Source organism: Onthophagus taurus, chromosome 8, assembly GCF_036711975.1.
Source record: "Onthophagus taurus isolate NC chromosome 8, IU_Otau_3.0, whole genome shotgun sequence".
NCBI classification, from domain to species: Eukaryota; Metazoa; Arthropoda; class Insecta; order Coleoptera; family Scarabaeidae; genus Onthophagus; species Onthophagus taurus.
In genome coordinates this window covers 20999396-21012790 of record NC_091973.1, presented here as the reverse complement: position 1 = coordinate 21012790, position 13395 = coordinate 20999396, and the positions used below count along the sequence as shown (strand labels likewise).

At 39.5% G+C, this 13395-nt stretch overlaps 2 protein-coding genes across 2 annotated transcripts; both read right to left on the bottom strand.

The window, feature by feature from the left end:
* Positions 1-9712: 9712 nt before the first annotated feature.
* LOC139431403 (uncharacterized) lies at positions 9713-10507 on the bottom strand. The gene has a single exon (XM_071199062.1). The coding sequence runs from the start codon at positions 10505-10507 to the stop codon at positions 9713-9715; it is 795 nt and encodes a 264-aa protein (XP_071055163.1).
* A 442-nt stretch (positions 10508-10949) lies between these two features.
* Positions 10950-13177, bottom strand: LOC139431402 (uncharacterized). The gene is made up of 2 exons (XM_071199061.1): positions 11077-13177; positions 10950-11011 (listed from the first exon to the last, which is right to left on the bottom strand). The coding sequence occupies exons 1-2, from the start codon at positions 13175-13177 to the stop codon at positions 10950-10952; spliced, it is 2163 nt and encodes a 720-aa protein (XP_071055162.1).
* Positions 13178-13395: the final 218 nt, after the last annotated feature.

Genomic DNA, 13395 nt, shown 5'->3' with positions numbered 1-13395 from the left:
GGCTATTTCTACAAATTAAGCATGAAGAAAATAACAATAAGAAATCTCTACAGCTCAGTCAGCGTTAATGATAATGAAACAAGGGGCTGGGAGGAAATGGGTAAGGTGGTAGTGGATGCTTTGCTTGTAGGGAATGAGAATGACGATATGGTCTTGGGAGAGGTGGTGAGATGTAGTACGTATCATGATCAGGATTGGATAACTATGTATGAAATTAACGCGGCCATGAAAGTAATGAAAATGGGAAAGGCGAAAAAGTGTAAAACCATAAAGTACTTGGGCGTAATATTGGATGAGGGCTGGACGTTCATGCCCCATTTGGAACACATAAAGGCTAAAAATATTACAGCAGTCAATAAATTAAGAAGCATAGTGAGAAGCGAATGGGAAATGAGCATTACGGAGATATCAATAATACTGTTTTATTAATACAAATTTTGGGTTTATATACAAATTCTTCCATGCTAACATAACAATAATCAAGTCTTTTTAAAGTAATTAATTTAGGTCGCATAATTGTGCACACCGTGCATTACACAATTATGAGGTGCGAGCGATGACTTTGGTCAGCAACGTTTGTTAATTTACCTTATTAAAAAAAGTAAAAAATAAAAAGAAAAATTGAATAGCAAATATTGTTTAATTGAGATTAAACATTCTGCCCGCCTAAAAGAGAAAGAAGAATTAATTAGATAATACTAATGAAGCTGTTGTAATTTCTTATTTTTCGAATCTATTCTTGATCTTGATTTGTTGCTTCCATCCTGGTTTCGGGATGTTGCGGCTTTGGATACCCCTTTATGTAGTTTAGAACATCGTCTTCCTCCAAAGTGATTTGAGGGTATGTAGACGCTGTTGTATGTGATGTGGCGTCTTTCGGCACTGTGATTTTTTTGTTATATTGTGTACTTCTTGATTGGTTTAATGCTTCCATGATGAAGGAAAAGTGTAAGGTTTTATTTGTTGGTTTGTAATTGTCGTAGAACCTTTGTTCTGGTCCGTAACGACTGAAGTAACTAAAGGAAGACTTTAATTTCGGTTGCTGGCTTGTGTGTCGAAGGACCATGTGAAGTGGTCCGTACCGACTGGAAAATTTAAAGTCCGATTGTAATGAAAAAAAGCAGAAGGCTACTCATCCTCCTGCGCTATTTATACCGGCTTATCACCATCCACAAATATTGACCCCGTCTAGATCTTTTTATTCACAACCATCACTAATCTACTCTCTAAGTAAGATTCTAGAGCCATCACCCGGTTCAAGTAGCAGTGCGAGTCAATACTAGCAACATTTCAATACCGATGTACATGAAAATTCTTCACCTGCCGAGAAGATTTTACTTCCTCATAACATATGTATATATATATATATATATATATATGTGAGTGATTTCTTCTCGGGTGGTGCGATATCTGGCTAGTTTCTCGGATTTTGCGGATTCTTTTCTATTACAGGAACTACGTATAATGTGCATTATTGTATGTTATTATTGTATTATTGATATAATTGTTTCATATTTGCGGACTCGTATAGGTGTTAAAAAAAATTGAAATTTTTGAGTCATCATCAGAGCCGCGACACTTTCGTCGTTTTGTAGTGTAAGAATAACAAATTGTTAAGTAGGTTAAGATAGTTAATAGTAAGCACTAAATGACGCACGTTGGGTATTGTGTAGCGGCGGTCATCGCTCGGAAAGAAAGTACACTCAAGCTACTGAAAGGTGACACGTCGTGTAACTTAAGTGTTGTCAATAAATGCATTAATTTAGAGAAGCTATTATGCGTTTATTCTAACCCGGAGATCCCATCATTTTACACCATTATCACCAACCATTACAGTTTGGAAGTTTTGTTGAAGATGGCAAAGTATTACCGTTCTCCAACCAACGACCAAATGTGGAAACCCTAAAGATGCCTCCATCACTATTTCGGCCAACATATCCGCGCATTCTATTGTTGAGAATAGACCTTCAGCATCACAACAGCCAAACAAAACAACAGAATGTTAATTTTTATAATTAAAGTTGGTGGATCCGGAATTTGGATATTACTGAATGCGGATATGTTTACCGTCTATTGCTCCTAAACTGTTTGGCAACTGCCATAGCTCAAAAAGTCTACTTGCTATTTGTTTCCATTTTTCTGTATTTGGTAACGACATATATGGCTGTTTCAACACATTCCATATCGCTTTTGTAGTTTGTTCTACAATAATTCCCACGGTATTATATGAAAAGCACGCTATATTTGCTTATAAACACGTGATTTTTTTATAGCGGCTGATTGTAAAGACAAATGGAAAAGCATTCGGAATGGTTTTGTGCGCAGCCTTAAACCACCTGCCAGTGGATCATCAGCAAAATCTAAAAACCTTACTATTTGCATGACATTATGCAGTTTGTCTTGCCATATGTAAGACCCATTCAGCATTTAGAAAAAACCGGAAACATTTCGTTGGAAGAAAGTGAAATAGTGACAGAAACCGACGAAGACAATCCTGAACCTCAGTTAAGTACCTGCTTGAAGAAAATAAAAACGATAACGTCACGAAATCTTCTAAAGAAAGTTCTTTTAACATTGAAAAAAAGAAAAGAAAGAGAAGACATATAGAGGAAAAAGATGAAATCGATCACGCTATTTTAGATTATATCAAAGAAAAGAAAGGTAATAAGACTTTAGATGACGATCGAAGGTTTCTTTTAAGTTTATTACCCGACATAAAGAACTTATCAGACAAAAATATACGACAATTTAAAATTAAAATACTTGTATTGCTAGAACAACTGTTAATGCAGCAAGAGCAATCTATAGATTATTTTCAAATGCACGATAACGCACAAACCAATGCTCCCTCGCCGATTAGTATTGCATCGTCCTCAGCTTCCAGTATTTACGACACCACGGATGGATACACAATTCAGAATTTGGAAAGTTTACCTGCTTGTAGTAATAATATAAATGACCAAAATAATTTTCATAAAAAATTAAATATATAACTTGTATTATTGTTTTTATAATAAATAAATTACTTTGCTTACCTTAGCGTTATCAAAATTCTCTCTTCTGCACTAACACATTCACGCATGTTAGTATTTTGTTTTTGAATGGTGGGACCTACAATTAACACAAGTTCTTTAAACGTACTTTTAGACATTCTGTAGAAACTTTGAAATTTAGAGTCGTCTACTGGTAGCTCTTTGGCAGCAATGAATAGTCTCTTGTCGATATTTTTGCGAATATAAGGATGCACCCAAAATTTTCTCTTATATTTCTGTTTTCTCTTACGAGAACGAAGATAATTTAACAAAAGTAGATCCTCTTCATCACTTGACATATTGACAAGTAGTGAATAAAGTACATTTTAAGATTGGTTCGTTTGCGGATCTTTAGGCGTATAAGAAGCTGCATGACGCTTTTAAGTGTTTTATTAGACGAAATCGCGACGCCGCGTCGTTATGTGCAGGTTGGTTTTCATTTAAAAATACGTGAGATGCACTGAAGCGTACGCCTTCCTACAATCGCATCTAATACGCGTCTATGACGAGCAGCTCCGTGTGCAGAAGGCCTTAGCTCCCCAAGCGTCTTACAAGATCGCAGTAGCCCACTCACGGCGACCGGAACTGACCCGGCGGTCTTGTTCTTCCTTTTTGGGAAGTAACATAGTCCGGCCGTGGCGGAATGGTGCCTTCCTAAATTTAACCGCATCACTTGCTCTGGTACCTATGGCTTCGGCCAAAATGTCCTTTCGGACCTGTTTAAAGTAGCCAACTGCCTCGTCATCTAATTAGTGACGCGCATGAATGGATTAACAAGATTCCCGCTGTCCCTACCTACTCAGTCGTGTTCAATCGTTGAGAGAGAACGCACCCATTTTGGCTACGCTCTCATCTTGACGTGAATTACAGTGCTTCTTCGCGAATTTCAGCGGGTTTTGTCTTGGCCGACATACAGGACCATATTGTGCATAGTTTAAAATTAGTTCGGTGTAAATTAGTTAAGATTTGTAGTAATTATTAAGTGTTTTGTGTTAAGAAATCGCGTGTTTTCGACTTAAGGTCGAAAATCGCCCACAGGCCTCGAGTCACTGTGTGACAGAAAAGGTTCCCTTTTCTGAGCAGAATCCCTTCGTGTGTTAGTCGAAGACGGTGAGTGTTGTGTTGTGGCGTGACGTATCGTCTGGTGACAAAAATATATATAGGATGGCGCATATAAACATTGTAATGGAAAATAAAGTATTTGTAGTTGGCGAATATTGCACAATAATTAATCAAGTCAATAAACTCAAATGCACGAGTAGGCATACTTGGGCGAGGAGTGCGATATTCGCCAATTCAACAAATAAATTGTGTTTGATTTTATATTAGTAATTAGAAGTAAGCTAAACTTAGAACCGTAATGTAGTCATCGAAAGATTAAATAAAGAAAATAAAAGAAATAAGTTTATTTTAAACAAATTACACTCCAAATCCATAAAGCAATTATACAGAGAATGAAAAGAAGAGCATAAACATCACAACATAAATTCGGCCGTATCTCGTAAACTAAGGGTCGGAGAGCGTAACGGACCGTGTTTTCGGTCCCCCTATAACACCTCATAGTGGGCGTGAAGTTCATTTTAGGGTGGGTGAACTTCCGGTCCGACCAGAAGTGATCGATAACTCACGAACGGTTCATCTGACGTGGTTGGAACAAAAACCACTGTGTTTGTCGTGTTGTAGGGGTGTTTTGTGGCGTGGTTTTACACTTCTGGTTAAACCGGGAGGTGACGGACACCAGAAAGAAGCAGAGAAAAGCGTGGTCGAGAAAGTCAAGGAGATGGAGAAGAAAGAAATGCAACAGCGCAAGAAAGAAGGGGAGACGAGGAAGAAGAAAGAAGCTGAAAGGGAGGAGGCGGACGAGGGGAAGAAACGGGCGGAAAGAGGCTACTCCGTACGCCGACTTAGTCGACTGGAATTTGGACTCTGCATCGGTCGTCAGTTCGAGGGCCTCGGAGGCGGGAGAACCGATGCTGACAGAGGAATACGGCAAGAGGCAACGAGACACCGATAGCGATGAAGACTTGGAGTCAACATCTAAAAAAAAACTCAAAATTGAAGTTATAGAGCGCGAAAGCTCTGCACATCAGCAGTACCTCCTCTTGTCGGCGTCAAAGGTTAGCAAAGACGCGTCCGCAGTAATTTTGCGCAGTTGGAATGTGCTCGAAGATTCCCTTCGTGACACATAGACGTTATTAAACTCCGGGAGGAAGTAAAGTACTTAAAAATGCTGAAAAACGTACCAACGGGTGGTACAGCAGGGGGTTCGGTTGCTTCGTACGCGGGCGTTTATGCTGGTGCGACGGCGGCGACAGGTAGTGCGGTGCGGGCATCGGGTGGTGTTCCGCGCGGGATGAGACAGGTACCTGAAATAGAGAAAAAAAATAAGATATTGATCAAACCAGTGGAGGGTTCAAAAATTGAGAGCAGCGAAAAGGTGAAAGAAGCCGTTTGTAACATTCTCAGAAACGAGTTAAAATCAAGGGTGTCAGAACAACGAAAAGTACGGGAGTCTTGGTGGAGGCTGCAAGTCAGGCGGAACGGAGGAAGATTAAGAAATGTAGCAAAATAGGAGAATTGGGATTTAAAATGGAACAGCCTAAGCAGATGAGACCCACTGTCCAGATATTCGATGTTGCGAGCGACCTGTCGGACAAGGAGATTATAGGCAATGTTTATGACAGGAACTTGGCTGAGCCAGGGTTTAGTCAGAGTACTTTCGCCGAAAGCTCGAGAGTTGTAACGCGTCTATCGAAGCGGGAAGGATGCAGCAACGTAATATTGGAGGTGAATCCAGGCACATGGACGAATTTAATTGTGCTGCAAAGAGTTTACGTTGACGGAAAGTCGTGCAGGGTAGTGGATTGTGTGCTGGTTATGCGCTGTTTTAAATGTCTGGATTATGGGCACATCGCCAGAGTTTCTGATAGGGTGGAGAAATGTCGACAATGCTCAGGCGTAGATCATTCTGAAAAGGATTGCCCGAACAAGCAATTGCCGGCGAAGTGTGTCGTCTGTATGGGATGTGGGGGGATTGGGGCGTGTGGTGAAGTGCGGGTTAACGGGATGTGGGGCGATAATCGCGGTAAGGAATGATTGGCTCTTGGTGAATGTTGTGTCGTCGTGTATGGAAGAAAACTGTGCGGTAGTGATGTGCGAGATTGGAACGGTGCGGGTTGTGTTTGCGTCGATGTATTGTCAGTACGCGTAAAATATTGACCGGTATTAAAAAAACAACTTTTACGAGCCTAATCCAACCAAATCTTTTACCGAAAAAGTAGAGATGCATCAGCCCTACAGTTTCGCCTATTACATCAATTCCACCGTTGATAGCGATTTCAATAAATTCGAATCGTATATGGGGATGCGTCTAAAGTTTTTATTTCAAAATTACTCGATGATGTCAAATTTATTTACGACAAATACTTCAAAACCGTAAAACCAATGCTACCTCTAACGGTCGATGAGCAACGGAATTTCGATTCGGCTGAAAATTGTTTTATTTGTCAAAATCCTTTCACATCCGATCAAGTTAAGGTTCGAGATCATTGTCACATAAGCGGTAAATACCGCCATTCAAATTGTAATCTATATTTCAAACTTCAAAACATTATTCCGATACTTTTGATTTCAAAATTACTTTTGAAAATTATATCGAATGTTTAAATTCTAAAGCGGTTTTGTTTAGAAAGCAATTATCTTTTAGGAGTTTTCATCACATAATTTTTACTACGTTAAAATGAATAGTAGTATTTGTAATGACGGGATTGATACATTAGCTTGGGGTCATCATAGTATTAATAATAATAGCGTTTAATAGCTCTGTAAATAGTTTTATCATTATTAAATTTATGTTTTTTTTGTTCTGTTCAACTGTTATACATAGTTTTGAAATGAACACCCTTCATTTCAAAACTTTCCACCTCAATTTCTGTAAATCCGGAAGTTTAAAAAGAAAATCGCTGAAATAGGTAAAGAATAAAACCAAGGGGGACAACTTTTTATGCAAAAATTGACTCACTCACTTCAACCCCCCGCCGCCAGAAACCAACCCCTTAAAAATCTTAAATGGAAGGGGGTGTCAAGTGATACCTCATTTTAAAGGTCTTTTAAGTTAGTATTTATTTTTTTTAAATTGATCGATTGATTCGTGTTCAAAATTTTTGCGGAAATCTTTGTTTTGTATTTCCCGCTTTAATTAATATTAAAAACTTTAATCAGCTTTATTATTTCGGAGCAATCGGAAATATTTAAGAAAACTAAACACGTATAATTATGAATTAAACTAAATTTTATTGAAAGTATATTACATTAAACCTGTATGAAAATTACTCTTGACTCGAATGACCAAAAAAAGGAAAAAAAGAGACGAAATTTTTCTCTTTCTATAAACGAGTTATAGGCAGGCTCACAGTGCGAGAAAAGAATAAAATAAAAGTGCAATTCTAAACATAAGTTTATTTGGTTATTACTTAAACAACTTTGTGTTATCCACTTAACAAAGTTATTTAAATAAAACAGTGTTAAACGAAAACTTTCGCGGAATTCAAGGGGTATTTTTCGGGAATTGAAAATCGAAATAACTTTTGGGGGAACAGGTTTTGAATTAAACACCACGAAATCTGAACGACAAAAGAGGACATTTATTCGAAAAACACGACTTTTATACAAGACAAACAGGAACAAGAAATACGATATGAAATAATATTTGAATTTAAAAATAAAATAATAATAAAATATGTGAATGAAACGAAAACAATACATTTTTTAACAATTCTATAAAATAAACAAAATGTAAATAAATTAAACTTTTTAAACATACCGCCCGCCTTGCCGAATCGGCAACACAGACAACTGTAATTCGTAAGTAAGACAAAGAAAATTGAAATATTTACATTGAACACACAAAAAAAGAATGAAAAGTTTATAATAAAATGAAATTGAATAAATGAATGAAAAATAAAATGAAAGAAAAGAAAAAAAAATTCGACCGATATCAACCGGTCAATCGAAACATCAATTGGATCCTCGCCATCTTTGTTATTCGCGTCATTCGCCATTTAATGTGGAAGAACGCACAACTTGACAATTGGACGCACCAGTGTTGTAGTAGGTGTTTTAATGGTTGCTACTCGTACACGACCATCGTTTCCGGGGTGGAGTTCTAAAACACGAGCCAACATCCACTTTGCTGGTGGAAGTCGCTCGTCCTTGACGAGAACTAAACATCCAAGCGTTGGTAAGTTCACCTCTTCAAACCATTTTGTTTTGTTTTGAAGGGATTGAAGGTAAAATTTTTGCCATTTATTCCAGAATTCATCGATAATTCTTCGAAGAAGTTGAAATCGGTTGAGACGGCTTAACTTTTCGTCCAATAATGAAGGCTCCGGAACAACAGAAAGAGATGATCCAACCAGAAAATGTGCCGGAGAAAGAACTTCATAATTGGTTGGGTCATCTGAAACAGCACAAAGGGGTCGAGAGTTTAAAATAGCCTCAATTTGAATGAGAACCGTAGTAAACTCTTCGTAAGTGAGTAAGCATCCCAGCTTCCCATTTTCCTCCGAAGTGTGGTGATGCTGGAGAGTTAAATTTCCAACGTGTTCCATCGTTGCTCAATAAGTCAGTTATTCCTCTCCACTCCTTGGAGGTTGCAGTAAAAAGAGAGCGGAGTTCCTTATCAGCTCCTACAAGGTTAGTACCGCAATCACTATATAAGCACTGGCAAAGTCCTCGTCGACCAGTGAAACGTTTATAAGCGGCTATGAATCCATTCGTTGTATAATCTGTAGCTACTTCTAGATGGATGGCGGAAGTAGCTAAACAGATAAATAGGATTAAGTAACTTTTATATGTCTTACAACCTCGTCCTTTAAAAGTTTTCAAAATGAATGGACCTGCGTAGTCAACCCCCGAGTGAAGGAATGGTCTGGAGGGAACAACCCGTGAAGGCGGCAGTTGACCCATCAATTGTTGACTTGATTGTAATCTTTGTTTTGCACAAACGATGCATCGGTGGATGAATTTTCGAACAGGAGCTCTTCCACCAATAATCCAGAATCGTCTTCGAATTGAAGATAACGTCAATTGTGTACCACCATGCAACGTCCGTTTGTGATGAGCATCGATAATCAGCTTGGTAAAATGGGAATCTTTTGAAAGAATCATTGGGTGCTTTTCATCCCAATGTAGAGAGGCGAAGTGAAGACGTCCGGTGATTCTTAGTAAACCATTACCGTCAAGAAAAGGGGTAAGTCGATATAGTGAACTTGACTTTGGAATAGGTCTTCCATTATGTAGACATTGAATTTCTTCGTTAAAGTTGCTTTGTTGGTTGTCACGAACCCAAAACAAAAGAGAATTTTCAATTTCGTCTGGATCAATATACTCTGTAACAAAGTCACGTTTAAGCTTTTTAATAAAACGAAAACACCACGTCGTTATTCGTAATGGTTTTATTAACGAAGAATATTTTGTTTTTAGATCCCAGCCTTGAACCAATGCCACATGGCATGAAATCGTAGTTCGCTTCTCACGATCGGCTTCTGGAGAATTTGGAATTTGCGAAGTTGGCCAAGAATTTGAAGGACCAGAAAGCCAAGGAGGGCCAGACCACCAGATGGATTCGTTCTGAAGGCGGTTGATTGGAACACCTCGCGAAGCTAAGTCTGCAGGATTCTCTAGTCTTGAATTTCAATGACCCGATTACGAACAAAGTCTTTCCATCTGTTTGGGTGGCTGAGTATCCACGAAACCGTTACTGTGGAATCAGTCCAAAGAAAAACAGGAATATTGTCTAGTTTTAATGCAACCGAAACGCGCTTTATCAACCGAACAAGAACTACCGCCGCGCACAGTTCCAAGCGTGGTATCGATACATTTTTCAAAGGAGCAACTTTTGTTTTAGATCCAATCAACACTACCCGCACCTCCGCCAATTTTTCTACCCGAAGATAAGCGACCGCACCAAAGGCACTCGAAGACGCATCGGAAAAACCGTGAAGCTCAATATTAATTGTGTCACTATCAATACAGAGCCATCGCGGAACGCGAATCGTTGGAACGTTTAAAAGATCGCGTTGAAAAAGGGTCCATTTTTTTGCGAGATCGCCCGGAAGTTCATCATCCCAATCGAGCCCGCGCACCCACAACTCCTGCATGAAGATTTTGGCAGTGATGATGAATGGAGATAAGAGTCCGAGAGGGTCATACAGTCGCGCTATGAATGATAAGACGGATCTTTTCGTGAGTGGATCTTTAATTTCGATTTTATTGTTTAACACGAACAAAAATTGATCACTTTCATTGTTCCAGAGAAGTCCAAAAGCTCGTGGAGAATCATCCTCACTGAAATTAACTGTCTTAGTGACCGACATATCGTCAGGAGGTAATTGTGCGAGTATTTCAGGATGATTAGAAATCCATTTTCGCGCGTGAAAGCCGCCCGCCGTGAGAATAGAATTCAATTGTTGCATGATTTGGCCAATTTCGACAATGTTTTCCGCATCCGTCAAAATATCATCAACATACGTGTCGTTTAATAGTACCGCTGAACCGGATGGTTGAAGACCAGAATGCTGGTTGGCCAGCTGTCGAAGACATCGTATAGCTAGAAATGGTGCACACGATAAACCGTAGGTAACCGTTTTTAATTCGTAACTTTGAATCTCTTGAGAAGGGTTATCACGCCAAACTATCCGCTGAAAGGATCTATCTTCCGGGTGAATATAAATTTGACGATACATTTTTTCTAGATCGCAAGAAAAGACAATTTTATGACGTCGCCAACGCAATAGAACATCAACCAATTCTGACTGTAACTTTGGACCCATATGTAAACATTCATTTAATGAGAGTCCGGAAGATGTTGGAGCAGACCCGTTGAAGACGACGCGCAACTTAGTTGTAGTACTGGATTCACGAACCACTCCGTGATGCGGAAGATAATAATTTGGAGCTTGTATGTTCGATGAAACGAGCTGCATGTGTCCGAGAGACAAGTATTCGTGCATAAAGTCGTGATACGATACAGATAGTCTCTCACTTTTCGCGAACCGCTGTTCCATTCGTCCGAAAGATCTAACGGCGACGTTATAAGAGGCACCGAGCGCTAATGGAGATCGCTTGAAAGGCAACCGAACAACAAACCGACCGCTTAAATCCCGCGAACACGTCTGAAGGAAATGATTTTCACATTCTTCTTCGTCGGAAGAAAGCTTCCGGATCGGAATAGAATCGTTCTCCAACTTCCAGAAACGTTGAATCGTCTCCAAAAGCTCGCGATCGACCGAACACTGGAACCCGTACCGCTCTGAATTTGAGATAGAACAGGAATCGGACACTGAACCGAAGAGAATCCAACCGAACAACGTTTCTTGTGCTACCATGAACCCATTATTAAATTTTCGGATGTTATTTTGAATGATACGCGAATAAAATTTATCACCAAGAATAAGATCGATTTTGCGATTAGAGTTGAACTCAGGATCAGCAAGATCAAGTGTCTTTAGTTCCGGAGGAATACTTTTCGACTGTACTTTAGGCACGTATGAAGTTAGTTTCGGAAGAATAAACGTTTTTTCTTCAAACGAGATCGAACCATCATGTCGCGACACTAATTGAATCGAAGCAAGTCCATTGGATATGCACGTTCGCGTCGATCCAACACCGTTAATTGGAACGGAAGCTGCACTACGAGGAAGAGACAAACGCTGCACCAACGATTCACTTATGAAGGAGACTTTCGAGCCATGATCAATCAAGGCGCGAACCAGAAAAAGGTCACCACGCACTGATTTAACTTTAATTAAGGCTGTTGCTAACAGAACAGAAGAATGAATATGGAACGAGTGAATACGATGACTTGTCGAAGGTTCAGGTAAATTCGAATTAGTTTTATTGTTTTCATTTGAAATAACTTTGTTTAGTTTTTCAGGGGGAAACTCATGTAATAGCGAATGATGTCGTTTCGCGCACGTGCGACATCGTGATGTTACAAGACATCTATCGAGGAGATGACGACCGAGACAATTGTAACAACGCTTATGATCGGCGACGAATTCGGAACGTTGTTTTGGTGATTTCGCGAGAAAGGCTTTACATCGAGATAAATAATGTTCGTCGCCGCACAAAACACATGTCCAATTCTTAGCCGATGCATTGTGAGATTTTATCGTTCCCGATTTGTTGCCTGATCTTGAAGAAAAACTAAAATTTTTTCGTTTATCGGATAGCTTCTCAATAGCTTCGAGGGTTAAAACGCGCCCGATAAGAAATTGAGAGAATTCTGAAAATTTTGACGGAACCTTACGATCAGTTATCGACTTTTCCCATTCTTTGATCGATTCGCAGTCCAGCTTTCTCACGAGGATATGTATTAAGAGATGATCCCAATGATCAACTGGACATCCCAAAGATTCCAACGCTCCGAGAGACTCTTTTACCTCCGAGATTAACATATTGAGCTCAACAGAGCACTCGGTTTTAAGAGCTTTGATGGATAACAGAATGGTAAGTTGGGTGTCAATTAAGATTCTTAAGTTTTCGTATCTTTCTACCAACAGTGTCCACGCGACGTCGAAATTATCGTTGGTAATAAGAAGATTTTTAACTAATTTGGAGGGTTCTTTTTCTAAACTCATCTTGAGATATTGGAATTTCTCTACTTTTGTTAAAGAGGCGTTGTCCTTTACCATAGTTACAAAAAGATCGCGAAATTGCGTCCAATCCGCGTACCGCCCGCTAAATGTTGGTAAACTAATGCGCGGAAGCTGCTTGGAACGCGACTCGACGACATCCGGAGCAGTAGATACCGTAGCATCTGAAGGTTTTTTTATGTCGTTCAGCATATCTATGATAACGGCTTTAGAGTCTATGTAACTCTCTTCACAACAATTATATAAATCATCTGAGAAGTATACGGTTTCTGAATAACTTGACCGATATTGATTTAAGAGCCGATGGTTTTTACTAAATTCGGTCCAATTATCGGTCAATCTCTCTAAACGAGCGGCGAATTGGCCAGAAGTTCGGTTGGGTATGGCCAATTTACGAGCATTATCAGCTGCGCGAGAAATTGAACTGTAGAGTTCATTTTGACGCTCGAAAATAACGTCTAGTTCGCTCGCGGATGATTCTTTCGGCATCGCGAAGTCGAACACGAATAAGAAATGTTCGGAAACTTAAGTAAATTGTCACCTGTTGCAGATTTAATGAATTTCGTTGAAACGATGACACCTGAGGGAAACTTGAAACACCTGGATGATGGTGTTGAAAGGGCACCAGGAGAAGATTTGGAGCACGTTGAAGGCGATGTCGAACCTGGTGGAGACCTGAAGCACCTGGTGGAGGGTTGGAGCACCCG

Coding starts and splice junctions, on each gene's coding strand:
- LOC139431403 (XM_071199062.1), bottom strand. CDS start 10,507: ATGCAACAATTGAATTCTATTCTCACGGCGGGCGGCTTTCACGCGCGA.
- LOC139431402 (XM_071199061.1), bottom strand. CDS start 13,177: ATGCCGAAAGAATCATCCGCGAGCGAACTAGACGTTATTTTCGAGCGT. Junction 11,012..11,076: donor GGAACAGCGGTTCGCGAAAA/GTGAGAGACTAT, acceptor GGACACATGCAG/CTCGTTTCATCGAACATACA.